At 39.2% G+C, this 17,193-nt stretch overlaps 1 protein-coding gene across 3 annotated transcripts in view; it reads left to right on the top strand.

Moving 5' to 3' along the window:
• Window positions 1–5,870, top strand: part of MYT1L (myelin transcription factor 1-like) — a 399,784-nt gene extending 393,914 nt beyond the window's left edge. The window contains exons 20-21 of one of the 3 annotated variants that reach the window (XM_006863965.1): window positions 2,574–2,717; window positions 3,038–5,870. In XM_006863965.1, coding sequence (XP_006864027.1) covers window positions 2,574–2,717; window positions 3,038–3,178 — 285 coding nt within the window. In that variant the 3' untranslated portion in view covers window positions 3,179–5,870. The remainder of the gene's footprint in view (window positions 1–2,573; window positions 2,718–3,037) is intronic. The other 2 variants (XM_006863966.1, XM_006863964.1) reach the window with 2 other exon arrangements.
• The last annotated feature ends 11,323 nt before the right edge of the window (window positions 5,871–17,193 follow it).

Below are 17,193 nucleotides of genomic sequence, written 5' to 3'. Positions count from 1 at the left end.
AAATGAGATGTTGGGAGTTTAAGTGTATGAATTAGAAAGTCAGATAATTCAGAGGGAAGGGGATACACTTTGATGGAGCCAAGGCTGTGATGTACACCATATATCAGCGGGTCTATTTTTCAATAGTGAGGTCTACATTTTCTGACATCCCTTCTGAAAAATTGCATATCTTAGGTATGCTCTTCTCATTCAGAAGATTCTAATTTTCCTCAGCCAGAACAGGCCAATACATACCATTTATAGCATCCAGGGTACACCAATGTGCCCTATGTAACCAAAGCTTTGACTGTATATTTCTTTAGACTGGATATTTTGCTCCACTGTTGACTCCAAGAAAATATTTTTTCTGCTCTTGAGAAGCACAAAAAATGTATAAGTATGCTCACCCAGTGTGGGTCACCCAGTGCTCACCAGTGTGAGCCTTAGCTAACAACTTTAATAAAGCAATGTGGAAAATTATGGCATAATTCCTTTTGAATTTAGGGATCACAGGAAGACACTTCACCCTTCTGGTAAGGGTTGTAGCTTTTTCAGTATAGAAATAAGTTGAAGGAGAAATTTATCAAAAATATATCACCATTAGTACTGGTTGGGGGCAGTCAGGCAATTAACAAACAAATTGACCCCTAGCAAGGGGTTACTAAGAAGCCCAAGACATAACCTAAGGGAGGGTCTTTGCCCAGGAAGTCAATTATATTGCCCTATTCATTCTCCTGGAAATAAGACGGACACATATAAAATAATTGGAGAACAACATAATGGTAAAAGGCATATGTTGCTAGAGTAACCCAGAAAGACTTTCTGAAGGCAGAGGATTAAAAGGAACCACAGGGATACTGGTAGGTCTAATTAGGAAGCTGAGAAATGACCAAGGCAAGACATACTGTTATATAGGTGAACTCTCCTCTAGGAAATATGTAAATCTTTGTTATTCCTGCTCTTCTACTGTGCTTCTTCCTCTGCATTTTCCTTCTAATTAAAATCCAGTGTACCATGGAATAAGTATGCTACATTCTTAAATTATATTTCAAACATGGAAAGCCCATATCTGTTCAAATTGATATTCTCCAGTAATTTACCCAACTAGCTGGCTGCCGTCAGCTCTGAGTATAACAGAGAATGCCCTACAAAGAGTTATAAATCCACTTTGAAAAAAAAGTGAGGAAAAACTGCCCTCCTGAGTCTTTAACTAAAACTGAATGGACTAGGCTAGGTGGATCAGCTCATACAAAAATCCATGAATTTGTTATTTTTATCAAATGAATCTTTGAGATGGGAATATTAATTTGATAATGACAAGAAAAACAAAAAAGAAAATTGCACATTATAAATGAAGAATTTTAAACCCATATGATATTGAGGGCTAAGTTACTGAGAAAACAATGTGGACAACTAAATCCTTTTAAAAGGAGGAACACCATACATAAGTAGGCACCACCTGAAGGGCGGTTACCAAAGGTGACACCATTGGTTTCTAGCAAAGAGTCTGGGATTTAGGTTGATGAAAGAGGAACTCAGATATTATAAGGTACTGAAATAAAGGGAGAGAGCATGACAGGAAAAGGCACAGTAAACAAATACATTGCTGAAGAATAATAAAAAGATGTGAAAGAAGCAAAGAGAAGCTCATTATAGATGGAGTCAAGAGTAATAAATGGGACAGGAATTCATGATGGGCCTTCAACTGGTCTATAAAAGAATAAATGTCAACATATGTAGATAAAAGCAGATTACCTACATGATCTTTAGCTGAGTAGACAGTAACAAATACCATAAATAACTCAATTTTTAGGATTGTTCAGTTGCTGCTGAGTCAATTTCCTAGGTGTAAGTCAGAATAGAACTATGTTCCACTGGGTTTACAATGGCTGATTTTTCAGAAGTAAATCACTAGGTCTAGCTTCAAAGAAGCCTCTGGGTTGGCTTGAACTTACAACCATTAAGTTCACAGCAGAGAGTATTAACAGTTTTGCACCACTCAGGGGCATTGTAAAATTAGATTTCAGACTGAAAAAGAGTTTTGTTGGAAGCAAGTCATTAAAATACTAACCCACATTTAGAATGCAATTCCCTCAAGCCAGTGGAGGGTACAGGATAGTATAAAGGAGAGTTGTTTTGGTTAATTGCTGTCAAGTCGGTTCCGACCCATAGGACCCTGTATAGGGTTTTCGAAAAGCGGCTGATGAACTTGAACCAGCGAGCTTGCAGTACAAACCGGCTTTGCAGTCTAACACATTAACCCACAGTGCCACACCAGGAAGAATAGTCATATGATAATATGTACAACAACAAACAGAATGTTTTAAACATTGAATGAAAGTTGAAACAACCCAAGAACCTACCTTACATTAATTCCACCTCAGAAAGACAAGCCGTTATAGCCAAGTTGCCAAATTTTCTAGCGTAATGAATCAAACCCTTAAAATGAGAAATTCTTCACTTTGAAGCCTTTTTATTTAAGCAAAAAGGTTTTTCCTTTGCATCTGATAGGACTGTTGTCACTCACTGCAAGAGCGCATGCTTCCCTAACGGCTTGCCTTATATTACATGTTACACAAATTTGTGCGTTTTAGATTACCACAATGGAGAGCAACCTGAAGACGATAGAAGAGGAGAACAAAGTAATTGAACAGCAAAATGAGTCTCTTCTTCATGAACTGGCCAATTTAAGCCAGTCTTTAATTCATAGTCTAGCTAATATCCAGCTCCCACATATGGTAAGTGATTGAGAGTGCAAGATAAGGAATTTGGCGATCTTCCACAGTTCACAACATAAAGTAGATGTCTTTATTATTATTATTATTTATTTTTATGGTTCTTCAACCATTGGATATTTGTGGTTACCACCCCAAAACCATAATGCTAAATAACCTTGTGGGGTTAATCCAATGTATCCCATAAAATTAAATATGCTCTAAATAGGCATTTTAAATATGATGAAATGATAGCACTATGCTATTATACTATTTTATGCTTATGTGAATATACTATTAAGAAAATAAAAGTTGTATATGAACTACTATTTAATATCTCGTAGGATCCAATCAATGAACAAAATTTTGATGCTTACGTGACTACTTTGACGGACATGTATACAAATCAAGATCGTTATCAGAGTCCAGAAAATAAAGCCCTACTGGAAAATATAAAGCAGGCTGTGAGAGGAATTCAGGTCTGAACAGCTGCTCTAGTGATGAAAATCTTGCTTAAAAAAGGATGCCTCTTGTTTTTTGCTGCTGTAATTTACCAGAAAGTGTTATATATTTATTTCTGTTTGAAACAGTGTTATGCTTACAAGACTTCACAATGATTTTATGTCTTGCTTTAAAGATAGTAACTGCAGAATAGTTTTTGAATACATTCACATTTTGTACGTTTTCATATAAGCTGACATAGTGTGATATGCCATGTAATGTTTATAGCTGCTAATGTATGCACATTTTTGGGGTATATATATTTCTGAAGAGGTAAGCTGATCAAAAATAAATAGAGTGTAAATTCTTTTTAATGCTTTAGTGATTAAATGTTTTAGTATTTTGAACTGAAATGGACAGAAAAAAAAAAAAAAAAAAAAAAACAGCTTTGAATGACAATGTTGCAGTCCTGCAGCTACTTTTTAAAACACTATCATTTTGCCTCATGTTGGAGGATTTTATGAAATTTAAGAACTACATTTTGTGTGCATATTGTTTCATAGCAAGAATTGGTTGCAAAAATGCTTTATTTTTGAACAATGCTTGGAAATATTATGTGATTTTTTTGTTTGTTTGTTTTAGGAGGATGGTGTATGGTGGGGGCAATAAATGAGGTTTTTTGAATTCCAAGGAAATGGCATGGATTAACTGTAAGAAATGAAATAAGTAATTTATTGTAAGACAACATCAAGCCATGGAAACTTGACAGAAGATTCAAAGCAGCTTAAACAGCACTTTTAAATTAACTCCTAAGCATTACATGGTGTGAATATGGAAACTTCAGTTAAGACAGGAACTTGTCAGAGGTGGACAACATGAAGATTTCCTTTTTCATTTTCAGTAAACTTTGGAACAACCTTCTCTTATCTCCCCTAGAGTTTTGTGCCCCTCTGAACTGTTATTGCATTGTAGTTTAACAGAATTTGTGTGTTTTCAATTTAAATTAAAAGATAATTTAAGAGCATTGATTTCCCCTTTTAGCTTTCAAGAGTGATTATTATCATTGTTTTACTTTGGGGGATCAACACAAATGATTTATGAGTATTCTAGTTACTGGACTGAATTCTCTCCTGGATTGGTAGGAAACGCTGTTCAGTAAGATTTTTCTCTCACCCACCCCAACCTTGGCTTTGAATACTTGGTTCTATTCAAAGTACCCTTAAAACGCCATTTATGTTCTCACTTTTGTTGCTGATTAGTCAACCATATAGCATTTACATAGCTTTGTTGTTTGATTTCTTGTGACCTATTCTAAGAATGAATGCAATCAGAGTTTAAAAGTAACTAAATATACTTCAGCACTTTTTTTGCTTTAAAATAGATCATTTTAGACTTGTTTATACCTTCAAGATTTGATTGTTTGATTCCAAATGACTGCACTATATGTATGCATAAGACCACTTTTTTATTGCTGCATTTTTCCCTTTTGAGTAGTACCTTTGATGATGTGTTGTGTTTTCTGATGTTAACTTGATTTACATTTTAATAGCATCTCTTTTCCTTCCATGTCTTGATGTTATGCAGAAAGTACAAAAGTACTTTAAAATTTTGTTATGAAAAAAAAAAAGATGGGTTTTGTAAAAATAAAAATAAAAATATTTTTAGCAGAACAGGACTTACAGGGTCATTGTCCCCACAATGTGCCAGTTGACTATTTGCACTTACCTTGTCCTATATATCCGTACGGAGGTGTGCAATTCCTGTGTCATTAGCCTTGTGACACTGAACCTGGACAAATTATAGAGGAAGCCCTCATGGCTGATCCAATAATATTGCTAAGGGAGACTACAGGGATCTCACAACAAATATTCTGATACAATACTCAACCTCGGTATATATATATGTATAAATATATGTATATCCCAGCGGCACTTTATACTGTTCACTGTACAAAAGCTTACAGTTTTCCACGAGGACTTTAATAACTAGCTGGGAAAAAGATTATGTAATTACTTTGGGGCTCTGCAGTATGTTCTCTGTACAGCGCCCTCTTTCTGTTGTGCTATTAGTTGTAGCTGCCATGCTCAGAATTGCCTTTTTGAGAGCTGAAGCAAGGTGCTTGTTGTTTACCTGATGCCATATATATTGTCCAGGGCCCTAGCCTCCTTTTAGGACCCTCCATTGTTCATAATGGCATATGCATTCCCCCCACTGCATTGTGTCTGCAGCTTCTTTGCCAATATTGTAATGCTTTTAGTAGAGTAATAGATAGTATCAGTTTTGGATTCTTATTGTTATCACCTATGTACAATGGAAAGGGATTTTAAGCACAAATCTGCTGCTCATCTAATGTTGGTACATAATATCAAATCAAAAGTTATCTGTGACTATTATATAGGGATCACAAAAGTGTCACATATTAGAATGCTGATCTTTCATATGGAATTATTGTGAGTCATCAGAGTTTATTTATTATAACTTATTGTTCATATTCATTTCTAAGTTAATTTAAGTAATCATTTATTAAGACAGAATTTTGTATAAACTATTTATTGTGCTCTCTGTGGAACTGAAGTTTGATTTATTTTTGTACTACACGGCATGGATTTGTTGACATTTTAATTTTGCTATAAATGTGTGGAATCACAAGTTGCTGTGATACTTCATTTTTAAATTGTGAACTTTGTACAAATTTTGTCATGCTGGATGTTAACACATCTTACTCTAAATAAAAAAAAAAAAAAAAAAAGGTGTTGCCACATTTGTAGCATGATGGTTCTCTAAACCGGGTCTGCATTTTCACTTGAGTCTTTGGAAAAATACTTTAGGAGCCCAGGCAGGCTTCAATTTGAAATGTTCATTCCAAAAACAGTTGTTTTCTGTTTTGTTTTTAAATCTTTTTTTAATTTAGTTCTCCATTCAAAGGCATATAAATGTAAGTGATTTTTCTAAAATTATGTGAGTTTAGCATCATCATTGTATCTCACTCCTTTAAAAAAAAATCATTTTGTCATGTTTGCCATCCCTCACACTTCTCTTCTGAACTATTATTAAAGAGTTCATTGCAAACATGACACATTTCATCTCTATCATAGTGTAACAACCCATACTTTGTTTAAAATTAAATCAAAAGTTTTATTGAAAGTAAAGAGACAGCTTGATCTAGGCAGAGACTGAATTCCACAGAATGAAAGCCAACGATTAATACAAAATGGTGAAGCTGTGGGGACATTTTATAAGAGGAGAACAAAGAATCAGAAGCACACTGCTTACTTTACTTAGATCATTACAAGGCAGGAAGTTCCCTACCTGATTGATAGTTGTAAAATATAGATCAACACAACGCATTGTTTCCTGTAGCAGGAGCTCATACTGTCATAAATCAGGACTTCCTGTGGCAGGAGCTCATAAGTGGGACTTCTTACAGTAGGAGCTCAATCAGTGATTGGCTAAAGTACTATGTGTCTTTCCTAGATTAGTTACAACATGGCTTCTGAAAGAGAACGGACCAGAATGGGAGTCACTGGGTAGTTATATCATAATTACCAGACATTCCTTCCTTAGAAACAACCTGCTCAAACTGAAATAATTCTGTGGTTATTTGTGTGAGAGTTTTAGATAAGCATTGATGCTCAGGTTTCCTTTCAGAAACACTGTTTTTACATGCTTTAACACAAAAGAAGAACATTTCCTCAGCTGCACAGGAAATAGCTGTTGTGGGGGTAAAATCAAGAGTAATGAAGGTGAACCCAGACCTCAAGCCATTTCAGAATTTATCAGGAATCTGAATTTTAAATTCCTAACGTAGTGGTTATGATTCAGGCTGCTAGCCTCAAGGTCAGCAATTTGAAACTACCAGCTGTTTCATGGCAGAAAGATGGGACTTTATTCTTCTGTAAAGATTTACAGCCTCGGAAACCCTATGCAGGCTCACTATGAGTTGGATATGACTCCATGGCACACAACAATAACCACCAACAATACATTGCTAAATATTTCAGCTTCTATCTCCTAAGAATAGAGACATTTTCCTACACAATTACAATACAATTATTATAATGTTGTGTGTTCTCCAGTTGGTTCCAATCCATAGCTATCCTGTTTAGCGTTTCTTAGACTATAAATCTCTGTTTTTGTTGTTGTGCCTTTGAGTCAGTTTCGACTCCTAGTGACCTTGTACAGGGTTTCCAAGAAGAAGCTAGTAAGTTTGAACTGCTGACCTTGTGTGGTTTCCAGTCCAGTGTGGATCCTACAGTGCTACACCAGGAATAGCAAAAAGCCTTATCTTTATCCCACAGAGTGGTTAGTGACTAAATACTGTTAACCTTGTGGTTAGCAGCCCACCTCGTAAGCCACTATGCCACTAGGGTCCTTTACAATGATCATATTTGATACATACTGTCATTTAATTATGTATCCATATCTAAATTTCCCCGTTTAAATAAAAAACATTATATTATTTATATGTCATTGTTAACTGCCACTGACTTGGTTCCAACCCATAGCAACCATGCATACTGATGAGTTAGACCTGGCAACCTTGCAGTTCAAACCGACTTTGAAGTCCAGTGCATTAATCCACAGTGCCACACCAGGACTTTATATATGTGTGGGTATATATATATATATGTGTGTGTGTGTGTGTGTGTGTGTGTGTGTATATATATATATACATTAATCCACAGTGCCACACCAAGACTTTATATATGTGTGGGTATATATATGTGTGTGTGTGTTTGTGTGTGTGTGTGTGTGTGTGTGGCTTTGTAGGATAAGCACTAGACTGCAAACTGCAAACCACAAGGTCAGTGGTTCAAACCCATCAGCAGCTCCTCGGAAAACCTACCCAGAACCACTGTGAGTTGGAACCAATTCAATGGCACTTAGCAACAACATGTATATATTGTTGCTGTTGTTATTAGGTACAGTCCAGTTAGTTCTAGCTAACCGAAACCCTATGCACAACAGAATTTAACACAACCAGGTCCTGTGCCAACTTCATAATTGTTGTTCCACTTGAGGCCATTACTGCTGTCACTGTGCAATCCATCTCCTTGAGGTCTTCCTCTTTTTCTCTGACCCTCCACTTTACCAAGCACAATGTCCTTCTCTAGGGACTGGTCCCTCCTGATAATGTGTGAGGTATGATAGACAAAGTCTTGCCATCCTAGCCTCCAAGGAGCATTCTGGCTGTGCTTCTTCTAACACAGATTTGTTTTTTCTTCTGGCATTCCATATTGTTGTTGTTGTTAAATGTTGTCAAGTCGGTTCTGTCTCATTGTTGTTGTTGTCAGGTGCCATCGAGTCGGAACCGACTCATAGCAACCCCATTCACAGCAGAACAAAACAATGTTCGATCCTGGGCCAACCTTGATGGCACTTAACAATAATATCAACATATATACTTTTTTTAACCCAGTATCCAACCCAAGGATCATATACTGAATTCTGCTATCCTGACTCTTCATTTCCTTAATCTAGAACAGTTCCTTGGACTTCAGTGTTTCCCAGGACATGGGCATTTAAAAAATGTTGATGGCAATTATTTTGTAAAACATTTCTCAAGATGGATTTGTATGATGCTTCCTCCTGATTGTTGTTTTTTGTTATTAAATGCCTTTGAGTTGACTCTGACTCATAGTGACCGTGTATGTTGTTTCTGAGCCTTTAAATCTTTTTGGGACCAGAAAGCCTCATCTTTCTCACTCATGATTAGAGTCAGTTCTAAATAGATGAGGTGTTTTCTTCGGTTTATCACATCTGGGGCACAGGACGTCAGTTTGTTCTATGATTGGCTACCCGGATGCTTTAAAACAATTGTTATTTCAATGTGACAGCAAGGATCTGGGTTTTACTAATAAAACATAATTACTAATAAACTAATTCCTCTACAAATATTTAACAATCCATTATCATATTTCTACATAAATAGCACAAAATATTGTGTTTGTTTGCCAACAGATCCCTCTCCCTGAAGGTATTTTGGTAAGCTCTGGTATGCCATTTTTTTTTTTTTTTAAAAAACAGTTTGCTATAGAAAAAAAGTAGAAACAGCATATTGAATTGACAAAAGTACTTGCTTTTATGGATGGTGAAGTGGAGTAGTTGGTAAACAAGCACACATATTAGTGGTGTAAAAATACAGTACTTATTTTAATGTCATTGTTGTTAATAAATGTCAAATGCTAAACTCCAAGCCCATTGTCCAGCAATAGAAACTCCTCATAATGAACACTTCAAGGAGTGATTCCCACAGCCTCTGTCAATCACTAAGTGTATCATAATATGCCAAGATTCAAGATGTCTGAGTACCTCTTGCAGGGTAGTCTTGTTGAAGATCTCTTCATTAACTTCAGTTCTTTCTGAAAATGTTAAGGATTGCAATACACTCCTACTCAAATCTTGAACTTGGAGAGGTGAGGGAGTGCCTATGCTATGTTTTCTTAGGATCCATACATTTTAATCTCTCTAGAACCACAGGATACAAGCGTTATCAAAGGTTATCTTTGGGAACAGCTCTAGGGGATTATTATCACAAAGATATATAGTCCACTCTGCGTCATAGTGATCCTGTATAGTGTTTCTGAGGAGTGACTGGGAGGTTTGAACTGTTGACCTTGCAGTTGGCCTTTCAGTGCTTATCCTTTTTTTTTGTTGTTGTTGTTAAGTGCCATAGAGTTGGTTCCGACACATAGTGACCCTGTATAGGGTTTCTGAGGAGCAGCTTGTGAGCTTGAACCACCCACCTTGCAATTCAAATGACTTTGCAGTCTGGCGCATTAACCCACAGCACCATAGGTGCCATCCATTTGGTTCTGAGTCATAACAACCCTGGATATGATTTCCAAGGGTTTAAATCTTCTCAGGAGCAGAAAGACTCATCTTTTTCCTGATGGCTGGCTGGTGGGTTCAGACTGCAGACTTCGTGGTTCACAGTCCAGCGCTTATTGCATGGAGCTACCACACTCCCCCAGTGCTAGTCCCCAGTGTCCTGGTCTGAAGAACATTACAAAATCCACAGTATATAAAGGTTAAAAAAAAATCAATAGAGATATCTTTCTTCCATTGTTGTTGTTGTTGAGTGCATCAAGTCCACGCCAACTCATAGTGGACCCTGCACAGGGTTTCCAAAGAACAGCAGCTAGGTTTGAATCCAATGATCTTGGGGTCAGTAATCCATGCTTATCCACAGGTCTTTCTATCTCTCTTCCATGCTGGTGTAGATGTTAAGTGCTGTAGAGTCTGTTCTGATTTATAGCAACCCTGAAGGGCTTCCAAGGAGCAGCTGGTGAGTTTGAAACACTGACCTTGTGGTTAGCAGTCCTGTGCTTATCCTATGGTTGCTGTTGCTGCTAAGCAGATATGCTTAAAACAATGAATCTTCTAAATTGTTTCACTAGATCAAAGACACAATGTTGCAAATACAACAGTCAGTGGAATTTTCACCAGTCCAGAAAAAAGGAAAGATCATAATGGATAACTGCCTTTTATCTACAAGTCTGCCTACAGCAGGAGGTGCCTGGCCTGAGTTCCTTAGGCCCCTTTTAGGAGCACCTGTGAAGGTCTGGTTTCAGTTCATTAGGTCCTATTCATGAACACCTGTGGTTTTACCCTTCCTGAATACAAAATATCCCATTCCGCTCTCCCATAATTCTCACATTGACAGGCATTTCAATATTGTGTCAGATAACCATGGTGGCATTAGACATTAAAGTTAAACGATGAAGATGACTTCAGATCTTAAGATTTCAAGCCTTAAGGCAGAAGACCTGGTAGCACTGGAGGATACCACCAGACCACTAGATTCAAGCTGACCATTCAAACGCACCAGCTGCTCTGCAGGAGACAGATGAGGCTTTCTGCTCTTTTAAAGATTTATGGCCTCAGAAACACTACAGGGTTGCTGTGAGTTGGAATCCACTTGATGGCAGTGCTTTGTTTTTATGACAAAGCAAATAAAGGTAATGTCGATGGTGGTGTGAACAGCAGTTTTAGATTTGTGGTAGGAGACACCCGAGGCCACTCGGAGAGGTGAAGCAGAGTTTCAGATTTTATTAAGCCAGCTGACTCAGAGGAGCTAATTTCTCCAGATTCTGAGCCCCAATGGAAGGCAACACAGGCCTATATGGGGTCAGAGTCGGGGAGGGGCCAGGCTGCATACCTGTTTGAGGGCAGGGGGAAAACCAGGGGGATTGGTCCCATTTGGTGACCTGATTAGCATTATAGCTTGCTTCCTGGGAGGGAGAGGGCAGTGAATGATTTTACCTTTTCCTGTTCATTCCCCCCTTTGATGCCCTTTGGGACCTTTTTCCCAGCGGCATCATCTATGTAAGGAATGGCATTTTGCTATTGATTTGGATTGTTGGTTCCCTTTCTATGGATTATTGTTTAATGGCAGTTTCCATGGCCCTGATTGCTAGTGGGAGTAGGCATGGACTGATTAAATAAATTCCAAATAAAACAGGACTCCACCCACAAGGGTCTTGAACCCTTTAAAGGTGAAGAACTACCCTCCCCATAGGCTCTGTAGGTTCCACCATTCCAGGTTTGAACAGGGACATGGGCAACTTTCTGCATTTTTACAAGGTCTTCTACTGCCAGATTCTGGACATCTATTTGTATGCAGCAGTTAGCAAAATTAACGTTTTCACATACCCCTCCTCCCTCCACAGCCAATAAGTAGTTTTGTTGTTGTTGTTAAGTGCCGTCGAGTCGGTTCCGACCCATAGCGACCCTGTACAGGGTTTCCCAGGGTGTAAATCTTTAGGGGAGTAGAAAGCCTGATCTTTCTCCCGCGGAGCAGCTGGTAGTTTCGAACCGCTGACCTTAAGGTTCGCAGCCCGATTCGTAACCACTACGCTACCAGAGCTCCTTAATAAGTAGTTTAGGGCTAATCTATTTTGATAGATGGCATTTTGTATCTGGGTCTGTTGATGTGCAAGAGAAGTTAGGGCCACCCCAATTCCATTGGTTCAGTTACCTAGGAGGGTGTTCTCACTTTTAGAAGAGTAGTGTGGTTACTGTTTGGCCCACCTTGGTGGTGTGGGTGTATAGATTACACAGATTTCTCCCTTTCCCACACCCCAAAGTCTAATTAAATTGAGCCCCATGGTGAACATCCTCATGCTTTGGCCGTGCATAGATCAGCCAGCTCCCAGTTTGTGGCTGAAGCAGGGCGGGTTGTACATCTCAATATTATCTTGTGAGGGTTGGTAGGGTCAGTTTCAGCTTCTCATGGAGATGAGGCTTTCTTCAGTCTGCTTTGGTGAATCCAGGTGAAGACTCCTTCTACCTTGGCTGCTGGGCTTGGGATAATTTCTTGTTCTAGGCCTCAGTAATCTTTGCAGATGCTTCTGGATGCCCTCCTGAAAGGAAAAACAAATCAGATACATTTATTACACTCTGAGCTAAATAGGCCCAAATGTTTTTCATCCTGTTGAAAGGAATAATGTCTTATGAGAGTCCCATTGTGTCCAAGTTGAGTCCAGCTAACTTGACAGCTGACAGGGTGGCTAGAAGGACTTCCCAGGGTCCTGTCCACTTTTTTCTCTAACTGGTTTTCAGGTCCATCTCTCCATGTTCTGAGGAGAATATGAACTCCACACTGAAAGGGATCAGGTTACTTGTAGGAAAGGAAGCAGACCTGGGAAGAGCAATTTTACAAATAACAGGAAGTGTGTGGTGGAGGTGTTGTGCATACCACTGCACCTTTAAACCTTGGCTGAGGTCAGATAGAGGGTTGAGGGAAGCTGCCTGGGAAGGTTTACTGTATATAACTTTATAAGGGCTCAATTTAAGCCTGCTTCTGGGGGCTATCTCAATTCGAAACAGGGTTAAGGCAACACATAGTCCCAATGCAGATGAATTTCCTGACAGTTTTGTCATTTGTCTCTTTAGTGTATGGTTCATTTTCTCGAACCTCCACATTGAATGAAATCTCCATTTAATCTGTAGGTGTTCACTGTTCTTTTGTCACTTTGGACACTCTGGAAGTCCAAACTTGGAGGTAATCTCCTTCAAGAAGATTTTCATTATTTCTGAAGTTCTTAGCTCTGCTTGGGGAAAACCTCTACCCACCCAGAAAAGGTGTCTACAAAAACAAAACTAGCAAATATTTAATCCCCCAGCTTGGGGACATCTGCATGAAATCAACCTGTTAATTTTCAGAGGGTTGTTTTCCAATATGGTGCAGGACAGCCTGTCTTGGGATTGTTCTTGAGGCAGGTAACAGTCAGCACTAACCGCCTGAATGATTTTTTTTTAAATGTCTTGTTCTAGTGCCTGGGCCTAATGAACCAAGTCAGGGCCTTTTTCATGTAGTGGGTCATTTCATGGACTCGTTTAAGAAGAGCAGGTGCTAGTTTTCACAGGATCAGAGCCATTCTATTAAAAAGCCATTTACTTTTTAACTTTGAACTTCTCAGAACCGAAACAATTCCATTGTCATCTACTTTTAATTCTTTAACCCCTCTCTCTAATCCTTCTGCCTCAGTTCTACTAAAGTCCTCTGGGTATATATTCAGTTTTTCTTGCCAACATTTCTAATGCCCTCGTCAGTGCAATCAGTTCAGCTTTTTTTTTTTTAAGCTGAGATCCCCAGCAGTAGGGCTATTGCCTCTACCCAGTCTTGTAAGATTACTATTACACACCCTGCTATCCAAGTCCCTTTTAAAGTCTAGTCCACCAGATACAGTTAAGCAGGTCAGGTTGATGTGAAAATACTTGGTCAATTATTTCTACACAATCATGGTTCAGCCCTCTAGTTGCCATATCAGGGGAGGATGGCGGGTTTAGTTGTACCATAATTCAGATTGTCCAGTAAAATAACCTGGTATTGCCTATCCATCCTGTTGTGAGCCATAGGCTTCCCTTCTTTAGCAGCAGGGAGACAGCTTGATGGGAATGGGGATGAGCTGGCCAGAATGAATTTCTCAGCCTCTTTTCTGAGAGGATATTGGTTTCTGTGGGATAGTCAGTTTCCAGGCTTCAATCAGACCTCGACAGGGGATGCTTATTGGGTCTCCCCAGAGTTCTGCTAGTCCACATGGGGGGTTTACCTGATTGTCGATCTCTTCAGGCCAATGTGACTGGTTTCCTGAGTCTGAATCAGTAATCACCTGGCATGTTCATGAGGGACCTCCATCTGCAGACTTTTGGTTTCAGAAAGCTGTTTGAACATGCAACTCTGGAAGCAGGTCATGGCCCGCCCAGTAAGGGGACCAGTCAGTTATTTTCTTTTCCCCAATGAAGCAGTCCAGGGGTTTCCAGAAGAGCTGGTCTTCAGGCTTCCCTGAGATCTCAGTCACCATCACTGTCCCCATTAATATTTTCAGCTGAGGTCGCGCAGGTGGGGGCCATAAGGGTGGCAGAGGTTAATGCCACATCATGCTGGGCCCCTTACTCCCTGACAATGTTAGTCTTTTGCAGACAATAAAACTTGTTCAACCATCAGTTGAGTTTGATGGCTTCTTCTGCCAGATCCTCCCCTGAGATTTGGGCATTTATTTTTTTCAGTGTCCAAGTTTTTGCATATGCACATCAGTCCTTGCTTAAGGCCCTCGTTCCTTTCCAGGGTCCTCTCTGGGGTCCCACAGGCTTACCTCTAATGATCTTTTAGGAGGACAGTTACGGCCTGAGATTTCTCGTGCTCTCGGCTGTTAAATACCTCGAAGGTGATGTCCACTAGTTGGGATGGATTCATGCCAATTGCCCTGTCAAATTTTTGCTATTTCTTTCTAAAATCCTGGGTGCTTTGGGAGATAAAAACCATGTTAGCCATTTGGATATTTGATGAGTTCTCAGGATCAAGGTCTGTGTACTTACAGTACTCTTGGTAGATTCATTTAAAGAATTCAGAGGGGTCCTCAGTTGGCTTCTGCTGAATTGCTTGGACCATGTTCAAGTTTTTTGGTTTAGGAATTCCCTTTTTCAGACTTCTGAGAATACACCTTTTATAGTGCTCCAGTGTAGCGTAGTGGCTATGAATTGGGCTGCGTACCGCAAAGTTGGCAATTTGAAACCACCAGCTGTTCCTAGGGAGAAAGATGAGGCCCTCCACTCCTGCAAACATTTACAGCCTCAGAAACCCTGCAGAGGGTCCATGGCACATAACCACCACCACCAGTCATGGCAGGCCCATCTAGATTTTAATTTGTGCAAGCTAGAGGAATTTCCTTACTGGGGGCAAGGGTCCTGTTTGGGTGTTTTTTTTGGGGTGGATACATGCTGTTTTGTCCCATGCCTTATCTTAGGCCAGCCTTTTTCATCTCTGATCAGGAGCATTGTTAACAGAGCCTGAATATCTGCCCAATTAGGATGATGGGTAGCAAAATAGTAGTTATTAAATATGTTATTTTGGTTAGGTCATCCTAGTGTGGCACTGTGAGTCAATGTACTGCACCACCATGTCCATTCGAACCACAAGGTCAGTGGTTCAAGTCCACCAGCCGCTCCTCGGAAAACTCACACAGGGTCACCATGAGTCAGATCCAACCCAACAGCACTGAACAGCAACATCTCAATAAGAAGGATTTGAATTTTTCCTATTTAACAAGTCAAAAATAGAGAAAGAAGTATGTGCCCAGTAATATCCTGCAGCTTGCCCTTCCGTATTCAATTCTGTGGGCATCTGCATAGTGGGTATTGCCTTGTCTCTGTTCCGGGTAGCCCTCTACCGAAATAGGTCCTTAGAAGGGTATGGTATAGAGAAATCACTTCCAAACTGCTTTCCTCAGCGGCTGAATATGGCAGGTTCGCTAGGTCAAGTTATGATTTTCTCTAATGGCAGCTGCTGGGATATCAAAGGTTGTAATAAGACAAGGTTACAATCAAAAGCTATATTTCACAAAAGTAACCATTTATATCTCTTTGTATATTCACATACAGGCCTGTTTAGAACTGTTTTTACTAATATTCATCTGTATTCATTTTTCCTCTGCCTGGCTTTCATATAAAGTGCATTATAGTACATATACACGATGTGACTTACATATTCTTGGAATTCCAGGTTGTTTTCAGTTTTTTTTAATGTTTTATTGTGAATTATGTGATAAGTTTTCAGTTTCTTAAACATAGTACAGGACCAAAAAAAAAAGTAATTTTACAAATAAATAGACAATCTGACACAGTGGTTTAACAATTCAAGCTGTAAGCTGGTATAATAATTTAAGGATCCATTGAATGTTCATTTGTCCCATCATCTAGATCGCACATTGGCCAAGCTATATTACAGTAAAACACCATTTCCTTTGATGTCATAGGAGGGTATCCATATAGAAACCAGTTAGAATTACACTTTACAGCACTTTTCTTTCAGATTGAGGCCTATATGTATTTTAGATACAGAGGTTAACCTTAACAGAAACAGACAGGCCACTATTTTGGAAATTACTTCCTATCTACCATGCCCCATGTGTGTACCCAGAATAAAGCAAAAAGGGATCTCAAAGTGAAGGCAGAGGTGAGTGCAGGAGACATAGGGCTGAGGACTCCCAAGAACAGACAGACCCAGAGTTTGCTGCTTCTCTCATGAGAATTTTCAAGCATCTCTTAGCTTTGGAGAGTTTTGAACCAGGAGTCCACTTCATGCCATCAGTGAGGACAGTCTCCTTAAGCCGTATGAGATTCCTTACCAGCCCGGTACCAGACACACTTACACACTCCTGCACACAAGACCTTCATTTAAAAACAAAAAAAACCCCTCAAAACTCTTCAACAGTTCTGGGTAGGCTTGCATCTTTTCAAATGCAAATGTCTCATTTCAGGTTCTGGCTCAAGATACTACCTCAAAGTTCTGATTAATCCAATCAAGTGTAGGCCAAAGGCCAGCTTATAAACTTTCCATAGTCATAATTCCCAACATTCCTATTACACATTTTACAATAATAAACAGAAGCCAATATCCATAAGGTAATCAGACACATTAAACTTTAAAACACTTAAGGTCCCTCCACCCTGGACTATCTCCATTCACATGCATATGGCCTTGGGCCAGTTCTGCTTGGGCCTGCATCTTTTCAAATGCAAATGTATCAACTTAGGTTCTGGCTCAAGATATCAC

The sequence above is a fragment of the Chrysochloris asiatica genome, unplaced genomic scaffold, assembly GCF_000296735.1.
Source record: "Chrysochloris asiatica unplaced genomic scaffold, ChrAsi1.0 scaffold00058, whole genome shotgun sequence".
Lineage (NCBI taxonomy): Eukaryota > Metazoa > Chordata > Mammalia > Afrosoricida > Chrysochloridae > Chrysochloris > Chrysochloris asiatica.
This window is presented reverse-complemented; position numbering and strand designations above follow the sequence as displayed.